Below are 22,668 nucleotides of genomic sequence, written 5' to 3' on the forward strand. Positions count from 1 at the left end.
AGACTGGAAAGACAATGTCAGCAGATGCATAGAAACATCGTCTCCTGCAAGATCCCCTCGAAGCAACACACCATCCTGGCTTGGAACTATATTGCTGTTCCTTCACTGTTGCTGGGTTGAAATCCTGGAACTGCCTTTCTAACAGCACTAGCTACACCAAATGGACTGCAGCAGTTCAAGGTGGTGGCTCACCATCACCTTTTCAAGGTAAATTATGAATGGGTAATAAATGCTGGCCTAGTCAGAGATGAGAACATCCCATGATAGACTTTTTCTTAAGTCAAGTGATCTTGAAATTTGTAATAGTCTACTGATCAATTTCTGGGAGAGCATTTTGTGATTGTAATATAATCAGTTTTCCTTGATAAAAATTTTCAAGTAATTTCAAGAACACTTTGGGGTGAATTTTCCAGTCCCATCCACCACGGGGATTGTAGCAGGTGAGAGGGTGGACCATTGCAAAGGTCCATTGACCACAGGTGGGATTTTCCAATTTTTGGAGCGAGCATGGCTGGAAAATCGCCCTTAAGTGCTAAATTCACTGTGAGAATACATTGGCAGCCCATTTTATACTGTGCACAATTTTCTTTCCCACTGATGTTTAAGTCGAGACCACTTATCTTAGAGCTTAGGATCGATTTCAAGTACAACATATGGGCTCAGTGCAGAAGGCTGGGACTGTATGTTGATGGGTGTTTATCCTTTAAATGTTTTCAGGAACTGTAAATTAAAGAACATGATAATCATCAAAGGAAATGTTGCCACCTGATCTGAACTGTGTTTGGGGAACAATTCCTATGCCTGAACGGGTAGGCCTGATGTACATTCAATATTGGGCTTTGGGCCTCATAACAATGAGAATAGTGAGCTGCAGATACCTGCTGGTTACACCTGGACAGCTCACCCATAAAGACAACCCAGAATTTGGGGCATTAACAGGGACGCAATCATGAGGGCTTGACTGGGAAAGGGAGACCATTTGGGAGATCAAGGTGGGCAGTACTGATGGACGAGTAAAAATTATGATCGGGGAAAAGCATAGTGATGGTTGGTTGGGAGGACAGAGATGACAATTGAGGTGAGAGTCAAGATCGTGATCAGGGGAAGCGTGTGATAGATGGCAGCAGCCCAGGGTTTTAATGTTTGGTTGGTAGGAACACTAGTGCTCTTCCTGACTCCTGATTCAGGTAAGTATTATTGACAGACCTGCAATTTTAGTGACGATCATTGTGACCCTTTTCCAAAACTGTCTGCGAGGATTTCAGCAGCAGATGGACTGATATGAGGCAGAGGTGACTAACGTTATGAAGGGGAAAGCAAACGATCATTTGGTGAAGAGAATGTGAGGTTGGATGGTCAGTGCAGGTCACATAGGATGCTGAGCTTGCAAAAGATCTGGTTTGGCCGGAGTCAGTAGGTATTTCTTTCTTAGAAGTTTTCCCAGTTGTCTGAAACCAAGTGCTCCTTTCCTTTAAGTTCTGCTTTACCATTATCAATGCCCCCAAAGTTGGCATGTGGCCAGTGGTACTGCTGGCCACAAGCCTGAATCATTTTAATGAGGCCCCAGCACGACTTTAACGTGCTGCCTGTGACCATGTGAATGGGCATTTGTAACACGTACTCCACCCTCTCAGTGCCCAATTTTGCCCAATCAAAATTTCAAGATCTACTTTAAAGTGCTGACTGGCTGAATAGCAATTCCCTTAAAGTGTATAATAATTCAAATGTACATTTTTATGACACAGAATACATTAGCATTCTAAGTACTTATAGAGGTAAAGGCTTCTCAATTTATCAACTAATTAGTTCTAACAATGTAAGCCATCAAATCCTCGGTGACAGCTAGGAACTGGAATCAAGCAGTCAAAAGCAGACCTACTGGATGGCTTTGGCATGGAAACTTGCAAAGTGGTTTCGGAACAAATAATGATTGTTCACTACAAGTTTATCACAGAATTAGTACGTCTTTTGGTATGTTGATTCGATATAAATTGGTAGTCAATCTATTTCATATGTATGTGTAACCCTTCTCTATAAATAATACATAAATAGGCTTGCAAAGCGACAAGTATGCAATTGCTATATCATAGGCGCACCGTGTGCAGTTCGATTTGCAGGTTGTAGAAAATGTTCTATATGACTATTTATGAACAAAGCCCTCAATAAAACACCCACTGAACTCAGATGGGCTGCACATGAAAGCTACTGAGCCGCTGAGAGCAAACAGAGTGCCAGGATGCTCTGATTCACTGCATGTCCTGTCAATGAATGAGAATTAAACTGTGGTACGCCTTTATGTTTTCATTTTCCACAGTCAAATATAACAGAGGATGAAAGCTTTCCGCTTGTGTATTCAGAACTGTAATTTTTTTCTCGGCAGCATTGTACTGCTGATAGAGTGTGAAATTCATCAAGGCTGTTTCCAGGCTCCTTTTCAGATGGCTGCCCTCTCTATAAAGGAAGCATGTGGTAACGCAGGGAGAATGTGTTTGTGTCACCACGGTGATAACCTGAACAGCAAGATGCCAAAATAAAGTGGGATGCTGTGGAAACCGCAGCACTCTGTGCAGCAGTGCGCGGCTATATAACCAAGCAGCACAGAGCATGAAAGTTCAGATGCCTGGTGTACAATAGTGCTCTCATTGCAAGTGACTCCTAACTGGCCTCAGTCATCAAGCTTAGTAGCACAGAACTGAAAAGTACCTGAGACTGTTCATGAGCAGAAATAATTATAAGATGAGTGCTAACATTGGGCCTAACTTGTTGTAGATCAAGATGCTGCAAAGAAGTAACAACCAGAAGAATAGCTTCAAAAAAAGGTGATTCAAATATCAAACGACACCCATTAGTGAGCTACTTCTGGTAATTGATTGCAGGAAGTGTGTCCACGACACATGAACCACAATAAAGATAGTTGTGAGGTGATGCACTTCAGTAGGAGGAATAAGGAGGCTATATACTCCTTGGATGGAATAGGTGGTCTGGTGGCATAGTGGTTAGTACTGCTGCTTCAAAGCACCAGGACCTGGGTTCGATTCCCAACTTGGGTCACTGTCAATGCGGAGTCCACACATTCTCCCTGTGTCTGCATGGGTTTCCTCCAGGTAGTCTGGTTTCTTCCCAAAATCCGAAAGACTTGCTGGTTAGGTGCATTGGCTATGCTAAATTCTCCCTCAGTAGATCCGAACAGGGGCTGGGGTGTGGTAACTAGGGGATTTTCACTGTAACTTCATTGCAGTGTTAATGTAAACCTACTTGTAACACGAATAAATAAACTTAAAACTTAAACTGGAAATTAATGGAGTTGAGGAACTGAGGAATGCGGAGGTTTAGATACACAAATCACAAAAAGTCGCAAGACAAGTTAATAAAATCATAAGAAAGAAAACATCATAAATGTTTGTTTCTAGATCAATAGAATTGAAATGCAGAGAGGTTAGACAAGATTGTCTGTTCTCCATATTATTAAAACGTGTTGGCACATGGTAGGAAGGATTATTACTTACTTGGCGAAAAACTGCAGCAGGCGACGGTGCAGAGGGACCTCGGGGTCCCTGTGCATGAGTCGCAAAAACCCAGCTTGCAGGTGCAGCAGGTGGTCAGGAAGGCGAATGGGATGCTGGCCTTCATAGCGAGGGGGATTGAATATAAAAGTAGGGAGGTCTTGCTGCGGCTATATAGGGCATTGGTGAGGCCGCAGCTGGAGTACTGTGTGCAGTTTTGGGCGCCGTACTTACGCAAGGATATTTTGGCCTTGGAGGGAGTGCAGAGGAGGTTTACTAGGCTGATGCTGGAGTTGAGGGGGTTGAGCTATGAGGAGAGGCTGAATAAACTAGGCTTGTACTCGTTAGAGTTTAGAAGAATGAGGGGAGATCTCATTGAGACATATAAGATGATGAATGGGATGGATAGGATAGAGGTGGAGAGACTCTTCCCGCTCAGAAAGGACAGTAGGACTAGGGGGCACAGCCTCAAGATAAAGGGTGGGCGGTTTAGAACGGAGTTGAGGAGGAACTTCTTCACTCAAAGGGTGGTGAATCTCTGGAATTCTCTGCCCGTTGAAGTGGTGGAGGCTACCTTGCTAAATATTTTTAAGACGCAGGTTGATGGGTTTTTGATAAGCGAGGGGATTAAGGGTTATGGGGAGAGGGCGGGAATGTGGAACTGAGCCACGACAGATCAGCCATGATCTTATTGAATGGCGGGGCAGGCTCGAAGGACTAGATGGCCTACTCCTGCTCCTATTTCTTATGTTCTTATGTTCACATTGGAGCAGGTACAAAACAACTTACAGATGATACAAGAACTGTGCAATTATACCTATAACGCAATTTTGAATAGGCTGAGGCTTTTTCTTGAGACATATACAAGATAATGCAAGTGTTTGATAGCAAAGACAGAGAGAAGATATTTCCACTTTGGAGTGAGACTAAAACTAACAGCTCAAAATATAAGACAGTCACTAATAAATCCATTTGGTATTCAGGAGAAACTTCTTTACCTAAAGACTATAGTGTGGAACTTGTTACCACAAGAAGTAGATAAGGCAAAAAACACAAACACATTTAAGGGGAATCTCATAAGAAGAAAGGGATAGAAAGTAATGGAATGAACATTAGATTTTTTTGATTTGATTTGATTTATTATTGTCACATGTAGAGCTATACAGTGAAAAATATTGTTTCTTGTGCTATACAAATAAATCATACCTTTCATAGAGTACATAGAGGGAGGAGGAAAGGAGAGCGTGAAGAATGTAGTGTTAAGGATGAAGACGGTTGGGAGGAGGTTTGTGTGGAACATAAACACCAGCATGGACTAGCTGGACTGAATGGCCTATTTTGATGCTGTGCAATTCTATGCACTAAAAATAAATCAGTGATTTGAATATTCCTTATTAAATTACATTAGTCATGAGCATTGTTATGTTTTTCCTCCTTACAGCAATGAAAATGATGACATTTTGACAGAATTACAAGTAGCTTCAGGCCTCCAATGTGTGAAAAAATGTAAAGGGAAGACTGCAACCTTCTTGCAAGGAAAAATTTAAACCAAGCTCTCTTTGACTCATTCAGATGAATGTTGAGAATCCCAGAATGCCATTGAGAGAAGAATACAGAGTTCTGCTGATGCCCTGGTCAACATTCCTCACTTAACTAATACCACCAATAATACAAAGTAACCTCTTGATAATTTCACTGTTCATTGTGAAACCTTACTCAGTTGCAGCCAGTAAGACATGTGGCCTAACATTTGTCATGCTGTGGAAGATGTAAAGTTGTTGGAAACTCGCATATAAAATGTTAATAAGGCCCAACTTTGAGCTGATCTCAGGTCACCAGCTTGCAGCGTGTGCCCAGAGCACACCCAAACAAAACACTGCCCAATTGCTTTGAGATGCTTTTATGATGTGATAAGTGCTACATAAATGCAAATGTTCCACATTCACCTCGTGTAGGTTGTTATATTTGACAGCATAATTCATTATGAAATCATGTTGCGTTCATTTGTTGTTTGTCATCATTGCTAATTGTGATTTTCAATTAATTAGTTAAGAAGTGGAAATATCAATTGTAACACCGTTGAAGACTATATTTTAGCCAAATTTACAACCTTGCTAGTTTACAACACACAAGCATAACTTGGGATGTGGTGAGTTATCGCCCATCTGTTCTGAAAGATAAACTGTTCACCTGCAGAAAAAGTTTCACACTCCTTGTAGTATTTTTCTCTGTTATGATTTGTAGAGATACATTCTCTAAGCTCCCCCTCCACTCTAGTTCTCTCTCTCTATACTTTATATTTGCAGGAAAGCAACCTATGCCTAATTAGCCTTAATGTAAGTTGCTCAGAATTCTCCTGTAAGGAATTTATCTGTGTGAGAAGTAGTGTAATTTTTAAGGCTGCAAGAGCTAACAGTACAATCAGCAGTGATGGACGAGTTCAGCAGCATACAGAAAGGGGGAGGCACATGACAGACAGTTAACTAGGCTACACGAAACAGATAACCGCAGTGATGAGATTAAGCGCAAAATGGGAGTTGAGAGAGTGTTAATTGAAGGAATGACACAATACAAGCCATTTACAGTGTTTAAAGTTAACAAGGTTAACAGCCAAATAAGGGGGAATAACACAATACAAGCCATCACAATGTTTGAAAAACAGTATAAAATGTGCTGCAAATCTATGTAAGGTGTGCCTATTTTGACTAGACACCCGGTCTTGCAAGAACGACAAATAAAATCTTGCTCCTTCAGAACTTGACTTGACTAAATTGTTTAACTGTGAGCTGTGTTTCTCACAATTGGGGGCTCGTCCGGGATCCTAACATCCCTGGTAGGGAGGTTGCCGGTGACAACTGGGAAGACGCGTCCCGTTCCAAATTGAATGGTCCCAGGTGTTCATCGGTGGACTTCTCTGCCACTGACTGTTGAGAATCCTAGGAAAGTTGTTCTGAACGAGTAAGTGGGAAACGATAGGCACCGTCGTGTGGTCGGGCAACGCTGTGCACAGACCAAGGTAAGAAAAGTGACTTTTAAGTATTGCCTTGGCGACCGGGTCGTGGTAGGTAAACCATGGGAAGTGGGGGTAGTAGGACAAAGTCCCCCGGGAAAGGTGCTGGGAATCCGCGGAGAAAGGGTGGGGCCCCAGGGAACATCCCTCCAGAAAGTCCTTTGGGACGGATGTTGGAAGAAGGGTGGGGCCCCAGGGAACATCCCTCCAGAAAGTCCGTTGGGAAGGATGTTGGAAGGTTTGGGCACTAGTACTAGGGATAAAAACAAGACGACAATGATGAAATATTGTGCTTTGTTTGGGTGAAGGAACCAATCAGGAGTCCGTCCGTCTTCTGGCCAAAGTACGGTTCGGTTGAGGATTGGGTTTGTCAGATTCTTAATAAATATGTGAGACAGAAGCAGCCGGCGTCCCAGGAAGGAATTGATCATGCAAGTTGCTGGATAATGTTAATTTAGGGGCTGCGGGGGAGGTTATGTGATGAGGGAGCAGAGGAAAGTCGAATAAGGGAGGTGCCCCTAGAGGCACTGGAGTTTGTGGATGGGTCACGAAGTATATAGATGGATCAGCATGAATGGGATGGACCTACAATTGGTCTGAGCAGAAAGAGGTAGAGAGAAGTATGTCAGTGGAACTGGGAACCCTGACATGGGCTTTTACTGAGGTGCGGGGAGAACGCTAATAGTGGTTATGTATTTGGAATTGTGCATGACTATATGACTGTTTGAGAGAGAAAGGGATTTGTCACGACATGAGGCACCCGAATCAAACATGGTCAAATTTATTAGAGGCCAGTGAGCTCCCATCAGTAAAGGGTTAAAAAGAGACAAGCAGGCTGACTCTGTATGGTACAGAGAGAGAGAGAGAGAGAGGGTGTAACTGTGTAATTGAGACCCTCATGTGATGTAATAGATATAGCCAATCAGAGTGAATTGCTTTAAGTTTTTAAGTTTACTAAATTATGTAGGGATCGGACAGAAATTTGAATTCTGCCAAGTGGGAAAGGTGGCATTATATTGCATCTTAAAGTTGTGAGGAGAGATAACCATTTAGGCACACAGTAGATTTGATTTTGTACTTGCCTGTGTTGGTTACAAAGGCAGAGCTGTAGAAATAATTAAACATGTAGATTGCACATTAGAATGCTTTCAGTATTTCTTCGTGCATCTGTGCTCCAAGTGATGTTTTGTTTTATTGTACCAGAATTGTAAGAAGGTGCAAGGGTCTTGATTTAGTGAGGATATTTAATGGTGATAAAAATAAATCTTATTTTGGATTTTCTGAATCAGGCTTTAGTTAATTAAACTGCTGTACTTTGACTCACAATTAGTCTCAGAGGTATCTTTACCTACAAGGATTGGTGCCGAAACCTGGGATCTGTTTACGGGTCCGGTTGAATGGCCACAACTGGAGCTCCGGAACAGATTACCAAATTTAAGGGAGTGAATCAAAGTACAGTAGGTGCTCATCTGTGATGAAAAAGTGTGAGTGTGTGTGAGAGGTATGAGCTGAGCACGTACAGACAAGGAGGCATCTGTCTTTACACCTAGCCCTAGACCAGTTGTTAAGAGGGGTAGCCCCCTACGCAAAGCTCAGGAGTTTGAAGTGGGTGTAAAGGCTAGAGAAGGATGCCTGGGATGTGGTGTTCAGACGTGAGTAAGAAAGAAAGCCGGCTTAATAGTGTGAGCTTAAAGGTGTAAGCTCACGAGTGTAAGCGGTGGTACGGAGGGGACTGATCACCCCTGATAGGTATCACCGGACTGTGATAAGAGCGACCTAGGGGTGGGATCCATTTCACCCACTAGATCAACAATGGAAATGATTGAAAAAAAAAGGACAGAACTAAGAAAATTGGAATTCTCTTAGTTCGAATTAATTGAACAGGTTTAAACCAGATTAATTGAACACATCTCAGTCTTGGGTAAAAAAAATATTGGGCTGACGACAAGGAGAAAATTAAAACGTCAGAATCACAGATTAGAGAGTTAGAAAAGAGAAACCAAACAAAGAAAATAGCAGTATTGTTAATACATCAGTTAGCTGGACTAATTGAACAAGTAGTCACTTCCACTAAGAAGTGGAGTGGGGATAAAAAAGATTAAGGAATTAGAATTCAGAGTAAGGGAACTGGAGAAACAAAACCAAGTGTTAGAAGACTACTGCAGAGGGACATCACCTCCCTACCCCGGCATATTAACAGACGGACAGGAACAGCAAATAGACCCGATAGTCTGGGCAGGGGAAGGAAACCGAGGGGGATTAGACGCTCCTCCTCTGCAAATAAATTTAAAAAAAGGAGAGACGGTGTGTGTTAAGCAATACCCTATACCTTTGCAAGGAAAAAAAGGATTACAGCCAGTAATTGAAGGATTGGTTAGAGATGGACTGTTAGAACCCTGCATGTCCCCTTATAATACCCCTATATTGCCTGTAAAGAAGCCTGAGGGAACGTACCGCCTGGTACAGGACCTAAGGGCCCTGAACCAGATAGTGACGATGCGACACCCCGTTGACCCTAATCCTTATATTTTATTAAGCAAGATTCCTCCTGATCACGGATGGTTCAGTGTAGTGGACCTAAAAGATGCATTTTGGACATGCCCACTGGTGGAAGAAAGTCGAGACTTATTTGCTTTTGAGTGGGAAAATCCTATCACAGGACGGAAACAGCAGTTCAGGTGGACAGTGCTCCCACAGGGGTTCACAGAGTCCCCAAATCTTTTCGGTCAAGTCTTAGAGCAGGTGTTAGAAAGATTTAAAAAGCCTGATGAAATCACGTTACTACAATATGTAGATGACCTACTAGTAACAGGAGGAGGAAAGGAAAAGGTAATAGAAGCCACAAATAGCTTATTGAATTATCTGGGACAACAGGGATTCAGGGTGCCAAAGAAAAAGCTGCAGTACGTAGAGAAGGAAGTTAAATACCTTGGACACCTAATCAGTGAGGGAAGGAGAAGAATAGATCCAGAAAGAATACAAGGAATCCTAGATCTAAATATACTATGGACTAAAAAGGAACTTAGGAGGTTCTTGGGATTAGTAGGATACTGTAGATTGTGGATCAAAGGGTACGCACAGAAAACTAAACAACTATATTTGAAACTGTTAGAAGAAGAACCTAATGTTTTAAAGTGGACAGAGGATCTAAGCTGATAATAGAAACGAAACTCCCTTGGACTAAGTGCTTACCAAAAGCACTTTTGCGTATTTGTACAGCTCCTCGAAAGGATTTGGGTTTATCCCCCTATGAAATGCTATTTGGACTACCTTATATGGGAGCAGTCGGGGAGTTACCGGTTCCTGAAATGAATGATCAATTTGTAAAGAAATATATACTGGGCCTGTCCTCCTCGATATCTTCCCTTAGGAAACAAGGATTATTGTCGCAGACTCCAGCCCTCGACTTCACGGTACATACAATTCAACCAGGAGATTGGGTCCTGGTAAAGTCATGGAAAGAAACTAAGCTGCAACCGGAATGGGAGGAACCATATCAAGCACTCCTAACAACTGAGACAGTAATCAGGACTGCTGAAAAGGGGTGGACACATCATACTATAATCAAGGGACTGGTAAAACCTCCAGATAATTCCAACATGTGGATGGTCAAACTGACTGAAGAACCTTTGAAGCTGAAATTTAAAAGACTCTAAATAATCAATTTTTAGTTGCGGCGTGAGCGCGGGAAAGGAACTGTTTTGAATTAAGTTCTCTCCTAAAAGGTAACGAGAAAGGGATAGAATGGAAGGGGTAACCTGGATAATGCTTTCCTTCCTCTTGTCCAAGAGAGTACTTACAAGTATGGGATATAATTCAGATAAGTTAGAAGAGGACAAGGGAAACACTATGAGCTCAGTTACGGTTCTGGATCTCACTACAACACAGGTAGTAGAGACAGACCTGTGTTCTTTGGTAATATGTGGGGATCTGGTGAGCCAGCAAAAATATTCGGTAGAATCCTTACAATTTTATGCCGACGGAAAGTATCCTTGGGGTAAACTCCCTTCCATAATATCCCTTCATCAGAAACATATGCAGCCAAGATCAGAATGCCTAGATAAGGAATACAATCTTATAGGGACCAAATGGACTGAAAAAAAAATAAGCAGTCCAGTCTTAGATCCTAAGAACCTCTCCCGGTACTCCATAGCTGGTGGGCCCTTCTTTACAGGTAACTGGACCAGGGACCAACAATTGCACCAGGCAGTATTTGGAATTAGGGTAAAGGAGGGAGGAAAATATAGCAAATTGAAATGTTGTTTCCGAATCTATGTAGATAAAAATTTGAAAACACCCGACTAGAATGATAAGGTTCCCCAAAACGACCCAAGGGCAGTAAGAGTGGTCGAAGTAAACAACCTAAAACAAATCCTTGAAATAGAGACTGGGTATGAGGAGACTAATGCCTGGGTAGAATGGGTCAAATACACTGTAAAAAGCTTAAATAAAAGCAATTGCTATGCCTGTGCGTCTGGGAAGCCAGTGGCCCAAATAGTACCCTTCCCTCTGGGATGGAAACGCGACAGAAGAGGTATGGAGTGCATGTTAGCCCTGTATCAAGAAAAGGAAGCATGGGGCAACCCGAACTGCACATCCCTATCCCTGATGTTCCCTCCTGTGGAAGCAAAGAACTTAAAAACTCCCCCTCAGTTTCTCACTGCCGTTGTGAATCACACTTCATGTGTGAACCGACAAAGGGCAGAGTTAACTCATAATATGGGGGAGTTAGAATCATGCTCAGAGGTCAGGAGCATTACAGAGAACGGAATGGGAGGGAACTACTCATCATTGAAAATCCCCAGAGCAGATATATGGTGGTATTGTGGAGGAAGGGTACTGAGGCCAACTCTACCCCCTCAGTGGAAAGGTACATGTGCAATTGTCCAATTGGCTATACCATTTACCCTGGCATTTGAAAAATCAAAAGGATCAGGAAAAACAAGAGATCAGTGATAGGAATTTCTTTTGATGAAAAGATATATCTAGATCCCATAGGAGTGCCTCGGGGAGTTCCAGATGAATTTAAAGCTCGAAATCAGATTACAGCTGGGTTTGAATCCTTGTTTTGGTGGGTAACAATAAATAAGAACGTAGATTGGATAAATTATATAAGATTGGGACGAGCAAATGAATAGTATGTTAGCCAAACTGGAACAACCTACTCGCGCATTTCTGGACTAAACCTGGAAAAAGGGATGCTAGTGAAAAATTACAGACAGTAAAAAGAAAAGGGGGGATTGTGAGAAGTAGTGTAATTTTTAAGGCTGCAAGAGCTAACAGTACAATCAGCAGTGATGGACGAGTTCAGCAGCATACAGAAAGGGGGAGGCACATGACAGACAGTTAACTAGGTTACACGAAACAGATAACCGCAGTGATGAGATTAAGCGCAAAATGGGAGTTGAGAGAGTGTTAATTGAAGGAATGACACAATACAAGCCATTTACAGTGTTTAAAGTTAACAAGGTTAACAGCCAAATAAGGGGGAATAACACAATACAAGCCATCACAATGTTTGAAAAACAGTATAAAATGTGCTGCAAATCTATGTAAGGTGTGCCTATTTTGACTAGACACCCGGTCTTGCAAGAACGACAAATAAAATCTTGCTCCTTCAGAACTTGACTTGACTAAATTGTTTAACTGTGAGCTGTGTTTCTCACATCTGCATGTGGGTTCTCTTCTAACATTGTGATATACTGGAGTGGTATTTGTACCGTACCGATAAATACTTCAGAAAATAATATCGAACTGTTTGCATATTTACCATTTTTTATGAAGTTTATACATGTTAGGGTAAAAATGAAGGGGATTATGTGATCTATGCTGATGTCTGTCTGAAAACAGGTCTGAGTGATGGGATTGGTAAAAATTAAATGATGGTCCACTCTAGATTGTTTTAACGGGAAACAGATACAGGCATTCATACTTGCAGACAATGTCGAAGGGACTGTGGACAGACTGTGAATCTCCAAATCTGAGAAAAGTGTTCAGAATGTCAGTTTGTAAACAGTTGCATTTTAAACTGTCCTTTTACTTCTATGCTGAAAGAGAGTTGGGCTGTCAGCATTTCCACCTGGATAGAAGGCCCATGTGATTCATGTTGCTAACAGAAAGGTCATTGTAAAGATCAGGTTACATGCTTTCTGAAAACATCACTGCATATTAGGGTCCAGAAAAGAGAACAGTAGAGATTTGAATCCCACCACAAAACAAAGAACAAAGAAAATTACACCACAGGGACACCTTCAGTCCTCCAAGCCTGCACCCACCATGCTGCCCAACTGAACCAAAAACCCCTACCCTTCTGGGGACCATGGCCCTCTATTCCCATCTTATTTATATATTTGTTCAGATGCCCCTTAAAAGTCACTATCATATCTGCTTCCATTACCTCCCCTGGCAGCAAGTCCCAGGCACTCACTACCCTCTGTGTAAAAATCTTACCTCGTACATCTCCTTTAAACCTTGCCCTTTGCATCTTAAACTTATGCCCTCTAGCAATTGACTCTTCCACCCTGGGAAAAAGCTTCTGACTATCCAGTCTGCCCATGCCCCTCATAATGTTGTAGACTTCTATCAGGTAAGCAGCTAGTGGAATTTGAATTCAATAAAAAATATCTGGAATTAAGAATTTACTGTTGACCATGAAACCATTGTTGATTAGCAGAAAACCCCATTTGGCTCAACTTATATCTTGTAGGGAAGGGAATCTGCCGTCCTTACCTGGTCCAGCCTACAAGTGATTCTCAAGCTGCAGCAATGTGGCTAACTCTGAACTGCCCTCTAAAATGGCCTAGCAAGCCATTCAGTTCAAGGGCAGCTAGGGATGGACAATAATCATGCAGATAGGGAAATGTTGCCAAAATATACCATTTCATGAATGAACATGCTCTGAATGAACATTTATTGCTGCAAGATCTCCGCCTTCATTACAATCAGGCAATGATGAAGTGTCCTCTTGGTCCAGGTAACAACCTTCTCTGCACCCTTATGTTTCTACTGGAAGTTCATACTATGCTTGAAAGGGCATCCAGCATCCATCCCTTTCTCTACTTCTTAATGCCACATGAATTGGTGGAAGTAGAAGTTGACTGACAGTGAAATCACCCCTATGGTATCAACAATTGCTAAAATCTGTCTGTACCTGTTTTATTTACTAAATTCCCATTATGTACCAGGTCTATTACTTCCATAAGGAACCACAATATATTGTACTCCATAATCTCCTTTCCATAGAACCATGCCTGCTTCATGTTACTAGATCATCTTTGCCTGGTGCTTCATTCTATTTTATTTGATATTTTACTTAGAACAAAAATTACATTGATCTTTGTTATTTTCCTCTTTCCAATGAATCCCTAAAAATGCCTCCTGAATGTGATTGATTTATTTGAGCTCCTCAGTGCATACACAAGTTTGTAATTCACCTGGATTAGGGACCTTGTCTTTTTTCATGCTCTCAATCTACCCATCACTTCATCATTTATAATTTCTAACAGCCCCAATGGTATATCTGTCCTCCCTGGGAAATAAATCATGGTTTCTCCACTGGCACAAAGGGGGTTTTCCAGATCATCCACTACAATATTAATGGAAAATTAGCTTAAATCACAAGGAAATGACAGTAACACCTACTAATGCCATTTCTCAAAGGGATTCCAATGACTTTCCACTGAAGCTACATCACCCAATGAAGAGAACTTGCATGAAAATTCCAGTTGTAAGAAATTGTTTCAGATATCTCCCATCACTTGGTCATTTGGCAGCCTGCAAGCTCCCCAGTAAGCTACTACCATCCTAACTTGGAAACTTATCACTGTTTCTTCACTGTGGGTGGGTCAAATCTGGAATTCTCTTCCTGTGGGTATACCTACACTATTTGTAATGAAGTGGCTTAAGAAGGTGGCGGTGTATCATCACCTTCTCATAGGGAGGGGAAACAAGTGCTGCTCTTGCCAGCGATGTCCACATCCCATGAAAGATACTTTTAAAATTTGTGTTAGCCATCAGATCCCTGAGGAATCCTATTCCTTTTTTGACCTGTCTGGATTGGGAAATGAATGAGAATCACCTGAATAGTCAACATCAATTTCCTTTCTCTCACCACGGAAAATATCTGTACTCTGCTTTATTACGTTAAAATTCAATGCAAGAACAGGGGCCAGATTTTACTATCCCGCCCATCACACAAACTGAAGCAGGTGTGGTGGGGGGTGGGGGTTGGGGGGTTGCCAGGGGAGAGGCACAGAAAAGTCCGTTGAACTCAGGCGGGATTTTACAGTTTCAGGATGAGCAAGGCCATAAAATCCAGCCCAGAAACTCAGAATGTGGAGTTCAACTTCCAGTTGTGGCAGTATTAGGTGCTTGCTGGAAAACAATCTTTATCCTTAAGGGACTTTCCTGCATTAATAATGTGCAAAATATTAAGAGAGAGTTGTTAACTGACAAAAGATATTTTAATAATTACTGACAAGAGTACTTCTAGAATCATATGAAGGAGAGCAAAACCACTATTACCTGAGTTATTTGAGGATATTGAATGTCCTTGCCTCTTTTCTCATATTGTCACAATCTTGGTGGAGACAAAAACAATTTTAAAAAGAAATTTGAACTCCCAGTCATTAACTGAGCTATGCTAGATATCACATTTTAAACAAAATTTTTACTGCACAAGAGTTAAGCAAAGCAAGTACTCCTAATTTATCATTAGACTTCAGAAATATTTGTACCATAAATCCCAAAGTCTCAATGGAACACTTCCCATTCTACTTTTATTTCCACCCAATAGTTCTCCTATATATTACAGGATCTTGAGTGTCCATTCACTCCTGCTGGGACAAATGCAAGATGTGCCACAGCTCTCAGACATTCATTTTGATTCTCTACAATGTTTCTGTAACTCTCTGGGGTAGAGATTTATTGGGGCTCTTCTACTAGCATCTGACTTTGTGAACCCTTCAGCTCTTTCCATGATTGTGGACTCACCAGTGTTTCATCAGAAGAAACTCTTCAAATACAGACAATAAAAATAGAACAAAACTTACTCCAACTTATAAATCAAAGGAAGGGTTTAATAAAGAAACATCATTCCTCCAAACTGGGAGCCTTGTCCTGGGCCAATCCAAGCTCCCCACCATTCTACACATGTTCTTATCTATAGTGAGTCAGCTGGTCAGCTGACCATTGTTCTGTAGTTGGTTTGATGGTTTACTGGATCAACTGACCCTTACATCTTGTTACCGTGGTCATATTACATCCAATACAAAGTTGTCACCAGTTACATTCTAACATTCAGCTCAAGCATGGGCTTCACTGTGTCCTTGCTTAGTGACTTTAAATCAAAACACTCCTAATTTCTGATAGCCCTCTACCACAGGTTCCATTGCTGGTTTAAAATTCCTGGTTGGTTCTCTCTCTGCCTGTCTCAAAGCTCCCCTGGACTAACTGGCTGCTTCTGTGAGAATTCACAACTGCATTAAATCCAAAACCAAAAAGATCCCTGCAAGCTATCCCCACAGCAAAATGGTAAACATGGAATGTCGCAGATAGTGACTTCAATTAATGATTTCAAATTTCCAAAACTTCCCTTTGCTCTGGGAAACAATACAAATAATGCAAGCCTCTTGTTAAGACAGCTGTAGATGCCCTGTCTTCACCAGAGAAGTATTTATTTTCTAACACTTCCCACTATGATCTTATAAAATAAGTATAGACCACCTTTTGATTTGCAATTACTTTACATCTGTTTGCCAGCTTCTCAAACGAAGTGTTTTCATTTATCTTACATTTCAAAATTTCTATTTCCAAACTAAAACTTTTATTATTATAGCATATGAATAGAAAACTAGATATTCATAACAATATCTAGACAAATCTCCAGCTACAAACAATATCTTGTTGTGCATGCTAACAAAAGTGATTCTACTGCTTCATGCTTCAAAAGGTTTTCACTCTTCCCATGCTATATCTGAATTTGGCAATATCTGTGTTTATATGTTATATCCATCCTCTCTTTTCATTTCTGTATTAATCTAGATTCAGCAACATTCTTTGACTTCATATCTACAAGAGTTGATGCCTAAACTGTTGCTACTTGCAGTTTGATGAATAAATCATTCAATTTGGATTGTCTCTCCATCAATCAATTGCTTTCCAATTGCAGGATTGACATTGATTTCTATATCATAGAATCATAGAGGTCTTCTACTGCAGAAGGAGGCCATTCAATCCATTGAGCCTCCACCAACCACAATCCCACCTAGGACCTATCCCCGTAACTCTACATATTTACTCCACTAATCCCCCCCTGACTCTAAGGGTCAATTTAGCATGGCCAATCCGCCTAATCCATATATCTTTGGACTGTGGGAGGAAACCGGAGAGGAAACCCATGCGGACACAGGGAGAATGTGCAAACTCCACACAGATAGTCACCCAAGACTGGGATTGAACCCAGGTCCTAGGTATGTACTTTAACTGGTTTAAGGAGTTAAATACAAATAAACTTAAGTGCAGTGTGAAATGAATGCAATCCATGGCTGTTTAGGTGTCATTGTTATCTCTCAAGATAAAGGGGGGGCGGTTTAGAACGGAGTTGAGGAGGAACTTCTTCACTCAAAGGATGATGAATCTCTGGAATTCTCTGCCCGTTGAGGTGGTGGAGGCTGCCTCGCTAAATATTTTTAAGATGCGGGTTGATGGATTTTTGATAAGCGAGGGGATTAAGGGTTATGGGGAGAGGGCGGGAATGTGGAACTGAGCCACGACAGATCAGCCATGATCTTATTGAATGGCGGGGCAAGCTCGAAGGACTAGATGGCCTACTCCTGCTCCTATTTCTTATGTTCTTATGTTCTCTCATGCATGTGTTTTACAATTGAATATGATTAAAACTAAATTAATGCAATTGTACATATGATACTTGGTTAGAGCATGCATTGCAGCATGAGAATGATGGGAATAGAAAATATCATTCAGTTTTGCAGCTTAGATTTTTTTCACACTTGATTTGTGACCATTTTTGCATCTCCTCCACGCCAAGCCCTTGCTGAATCAAGAAACTCTCCAATTCCCTTTTGATTATATTTATTCTGCAAGCCAGTTCTGCAGGAAATAGACCAAAATACAAAGATGCTTCTCCACAGTATGTTAAGTTTGTGATCCCTTTATTTGTTGTCATGCCCCTAGGTCCGACAAAACATCTCTGCATTCATTTTATTAATTCAGTTCATTATTTTAAACCATTTATCATTTTTGAATAAGGTCAGAATTTATTTCTTCTGAACCACTTCTATGTGTTAGCAGACAAATGCAAACTATTACAAATGCGGAGTTAAATTGCCTCTTGGCTGTCACTCTGAATTTTTTGCACTGTAGTACTTTGCAAGTATGGTGACTGAAGGAAGACACATAATCACTGGAAGGACGTCTGGTCCTTCATTCTCTTCAGATTTACCATGTACTGTCATACACTGTGAGATGACACTCTTAGTGCGGTCAACAATCATGAGTGAGTACACCTATGTGACAAATGCATAATTAAATTGGCTCTCAGATGTATCTGTGGGTCTGGTTGTAATGTATTTGGATAGGTGAAAAACCAGCCAGGAATCCAATTTAGCATCAATTGAATTTCATTCCAAACATTTTCCATGGCACCTTTTGCCCCCAAGCAGGATGTGCATTGGACTGATTTCATCACATTTATGCCCAATGCATGTTCTGTATTGTAGAATGGAGAATAAACTAGCAGGCAATTCAAGCAGGATGTTTATATGAGCCTAATTCTAATCACTGTGATACGCAGCTGCATGGAAACTGACAGCGTGAGTGTTTGTGCTTCACAGTAAGAACAGTCAACAAATGTGCAGTGTTTGCATGGTGCATTTTAATGTGGAACAGCTGAAATCTGGTACAACACTGAATTAGCAGCTGTCGTGTAAATGGAGCTATAGATAACTTATTAGGCTATTTACTTGATGTACAAAGGTGGCTATGTAAGCAGTGAGATGTATCATTATATGCTAACGTGGTCCTTCTGCATATCATGTACTTATGCTGATATTAAGGTAGTTGCCAGTGTATGATATGTGTGTTCCTATGTGACCTGCGTTAAATACGTTTGTGATATTGTGCAATGGTGTTTTGTGTTTGGGTTTAAGAATGAGGAAATCCAAAGAAAATATTTACAAAATTCAACGCAAATTGTATTGCATGTCTTGCAAATGATCATTTTGTTTCAGTAAAAAGTTAAGGGTGACACCAAATGACATTAAACAACTTGTCCCAAAAATACAACAGCATCTGAATTATGCACATCAAGGTCTCTCTGCTCTTGCACTTCCTTTAGAATTGTAAACTTTATGTTATATTGTTCCCCCTTGTTCTTCCTACCAAATGAATCAAACATTATTTATTAGTGTCACAAGTAAGCTTACATTAACACTGCAATGAAGTTACTAGGAAGATCCCCTAATTGCCACACTCTGGTGCCTGTTTGGGTACATGGAGGGAGAATTTAGCACGGTCAGTGCACCTAACTAGCGCATCTTTTGGACCGTGGGAGAAAACCCATGCAGACACGGGGAGAACGTGCAGACTCCACAAAGACAGTGATCCAAGCTGGGAATTGAACCCTGGCGCTGTGAGGCAGCAGTGCAAACCACTGTGCCACCATGCCACCCCTTCACAGTTCTCTGCATTCAATTTTGCCTGCCACTTGTCCACCCCTTCCACCAACCTGCTTATGTCCTTTTGAAGTTAGAAAGTTAGAAAACAGGAATAGTAGGCCATTCGGCCCTTGGAGCCTGCTCCATCTTTCAACATTATCAGGGCTGATCCTTTATCCCACACCATACACCAATCGCTCTCCCATACCCCTTTATAGTCTAGAATGTTCTGCACTGCCCTCGTCATGGTTCACCACACTCCCTAGTTTCGCATCATCCGCAAATTTTGAAATGGTGCCCCGTACGCTAAGGTCTCTGGATCATTAATATATAGCAGGGAGAGTAAGGATTCAGCCACTTTCGCACCCGTTTTGCTATTGCTCCTTTTGTTGGCTCATTTAATGTAAACATCCGACCAGCATTTATTGATATTTCCAAAGATGTCCTTGCCCGTTTTCCCCACTGGAGGTTATTCCAAACAGATAAACTGTTAAAACCGAACATTCACAGGGAACTGACCGCATTCTTAAATATCATATGGAATACCCTAAAACAAAAGTTGTCCCTGACTGCAAGTGAAATTAGCAGTGCTCAGCGTTTGGGAGATTCTCACCGTCTGCTGGCGTGAGGCACGTCAGACACCGTGCAAATTAGAGAAGGACTGTCGCAAGATCATCACACAGCCACATACAAGCATGAGATGTCTTTATCACTGATTACAGCAGGCCTCGCCTACCCAATGCAAACAGAAGATGTGCCTTCAGAACTGGAAGAATGGACTTAAATGTTGTCCCTCGTGGCAGTTGCATAGTTTTTGCTTTTAGTTTTGTTTTTCTTTAACTAATATTGGGGCATTGGCCTCTGGCATTTCCCAGCAGGCTAACACTTTGTTGAATTACGAAAAGAGTCCGACTTATATTTCTGTTGTAAAGATGTAACTAATTAATTAATTTCACATTACGGTCTGGGTTGCGGCAGTTGAAAATAATTACTATCTTGACACAAAATAAAACCGCAAACTGCTCGAAACTGTCCCATTGGTATATACAACGCACAGAGCCACTCAAATAATGCATTATTCTCAAAACTATTGGGAAATATATGTTTTCCAAAATACGACACTATGATCTTTAGATTCACATTAAATATCCCCAGTGTGTAAGAAACGACACTTCATCTCTAGTATATGAATTCACCTATAAATAACTAAGGAAACGAGCCAATCCCCCCAGTTAGAAAGTGTAGCGAATGATTGAGCATTTACTTTTCGATGTTAATCTGGACACGGTATAGGAGCGCTGTTTACAATCAATTACATTTCTGATCAATGGTTATTTCCACTGGAATTTACTTAAAGGACTTTAGCCTTCTGCATATGTTCAATTCCACACGATATTCGTTGAAAACAAACTTTGAAATGCTCGTCACTGAAAGCAAATATTTAATGAATCGACTGCTTGTGAGGAATGCGCCCATTGCAGTTCTGAAATTGGACAAAAAGAGCTCGGTAGGTCAGTCCCTCCTAAATAAACTCATTCACTGCCAGTAACCTTGGGAGATCTTAGACAGAAGCCAGTGCTTTGCTGAGATGGTCGAAATGTGAAAGAAACGTGCGAAATAACATAGCTCCAACTGTGCATATCAAAACATTTATTGCATATATATATATAAAACTGAAAAATACATTTAATGCATGTCATTTAGATTATAGCAATCGGCAACAAACAAGTCAATAATCAGTAACAGTTCAGTTTTCAGAGAGATTTTTTTTAAAAAAGGATTTATTTATGAGATCAAGTATAAAACAAGGAGCGGTGTTGACAATAAATAGCCATTCACTTGTTAAAAACAAAAGCTCAACGTTTTGTAAAGACGTGGTTATTCGGAAATTAGAATGAAACAAATGTTTTCTTAAACAAACCACACAAATAGTTCACTTGCTTCTTGTCTGCCTTGCCAGACTGAAACACATAAAGTGTAGTGGTGTGTTGTGAGTGAGTACCGCAGGCAGAGATAGCTCATGGAAGACTATCCGTGTATTCCTTCATTAATTCTAAAACAGTTAAGTAGCTTTGGCCATAACATCAATCAGATCCTAATCCTAATCCCAACCAAACCCTAAGCATTAATGTCAACACTAAAAATCGGCAATAGTGCTTTATAATGTAGAGAAAATGTCATTATTCTGGCCCAGGTTTGTACAAGTCTATTTTTTTAAATCATTCGTACACTTTTTTTTTACAATATTCTTAACAATGTCCGAGTGATTTCCAGCATCACTTGGGAAACCTGGTCTGGTGACTCTGAGCACTGAGGCTGGGTGGGATGCAGTGAAACCTGCAGGCAGCACATGCACAGGGGGAGCCGGGCCACTGCTGGAAACAGGCCTGATCGTCCGGAGTCAAAGGGCACTTGACAGTGGGGGACGAGTGCCGGGGGCTGCCCAGGCTCAGGAGCGACGGGGCGGCTCCCAGCAGCAGCGAGCCCCCGGCGGTGAGCACGGGCAGCTGGCCCAGCCGTGATGCCGAGCCGCTGCGGCCGTACATCTCGCCGATCAGTCTCTTCATCTCCTCCAGGGAGCTGGTCAGCATCAGGATGTAGTTCCTGGCCAGCAGCAGCGTGGCGATTTTGGACAGTTTCCGCACCGACGGTCCATGGGCGTAAGGCATGACCTCCCGCAGGGCGTCCATGGCCACGTTCAGGTCGTGCATCCTCTTGCGCTCCCGGCTGTTGATCTTCTTCCTCAGCAGGAACTGCTCGTCCTCCGTCAGATCCTTCTTGCTCCGGGACTTGGCGGACGGCGTGGGGCTGGGCGACTCGTCCGGCGAGTGCGAGCGCTCGCTCGGGTCCACCTTGTGGGGGATGTTGTAGAGGCTGGAGGTCACCAAGAGCAGCTCGTTCGGGGGAGACTTCAGCAACTCGCTCATGGTCTGAAATCCAGAGCCCGCTTCGGGAGGAACGAGGCGAGAGCGAACAAGGACTTTGTCTTCTTCTTGTTGAGTGAGCACAGGGATGGGCTGGGCTGGGCTGCTGAGGGGGAACCTGGAATTAGCTGTAGGGATTTACAGGTTTATGCTCAATGTGTGCAAGTCTCTGGAGGAGCTCAGCTTCGGTCGGACCTAAAGTGAACCTGGAAAGGGCTAAAGAGTGAAGGTATTTATCAGGGAGTAGACAAGCTGCGACCAATTGCAAGTGTAGACCCTCTAGCTGGCCAACGCTATTGGTGCAAAGCTCTTTCAATGGAAAGTCTCAGTATGTTTCCACACCACCCCCCCCCCACCCCGGCTCCAGATATATTCATCTATCTCTCCTCATTTGCTTAAAGTCCTTTTAAATGTTCGCTCTGCGGCTCCCAGGTTTCCCCATTCTCCTCCCTCTTTGCTGTGTCCTTTATTTAAAAAAAATCCTCTCTGTTGCCTTGCTCTTTATTTCACAATTCACCAACAACCCCTGCACCCCCCCACCCCTCCCCACTGCTTTT

The 22,668-nt window shown here is 41.9% G+C and overlaps 1 protein-coding gene across 1 annotated transcript; it reads right to left on the reverse strand.

The window, feature by feature from the left end:
* Positions 1–20,892: 20,892 nt before the first annotated feature.
* Positions 20,893–22,294, reverse strand: LOC145352934 (oligodendrocyte transcription factor 3-like). Its single transcript, XM_080203242.1, has one exon. It carries the CDS (start codon positions 22,112–22,114, stop codon positions 21,464–21,466), a length of 651 nt encoding a protein of 216 aa, XP_080059368.1. The 5' UTR covers positions 22,115–22,294; the 3' UTR covers positions 20,893–21,463.
* Positions 22,295–22,668: the final 374 nt, after the last annotated feature.

Source organism: Carcharhinus amblyrhynchos, chromosome 15 (assembly GCF_965287045.1).
Source record: "Carcharhinus amblyrhynchos chromosome 15, sCarAmb.v2.hapA, whole genome shotgun sequence".
In the NCBI taxonomy this organism is placed as follows: Eukaryota; Metazoa; Chordata; class Chondrichthyes; order Carcharhiniformes; family Carcharhinidae; genus Carcharhinus; species Carcharhinus amblyrhynchos.

What these genes read in the sequence shown, in the direction of transcription:
- LOC145352934 (XM_080203242.1), bottom strand. Translation starts at nt 22,114, where the DNA reads ATGAGCGAGTTGCTGAAGTCTCCCCCGAACGAGCTGCTCTTGGTGACC.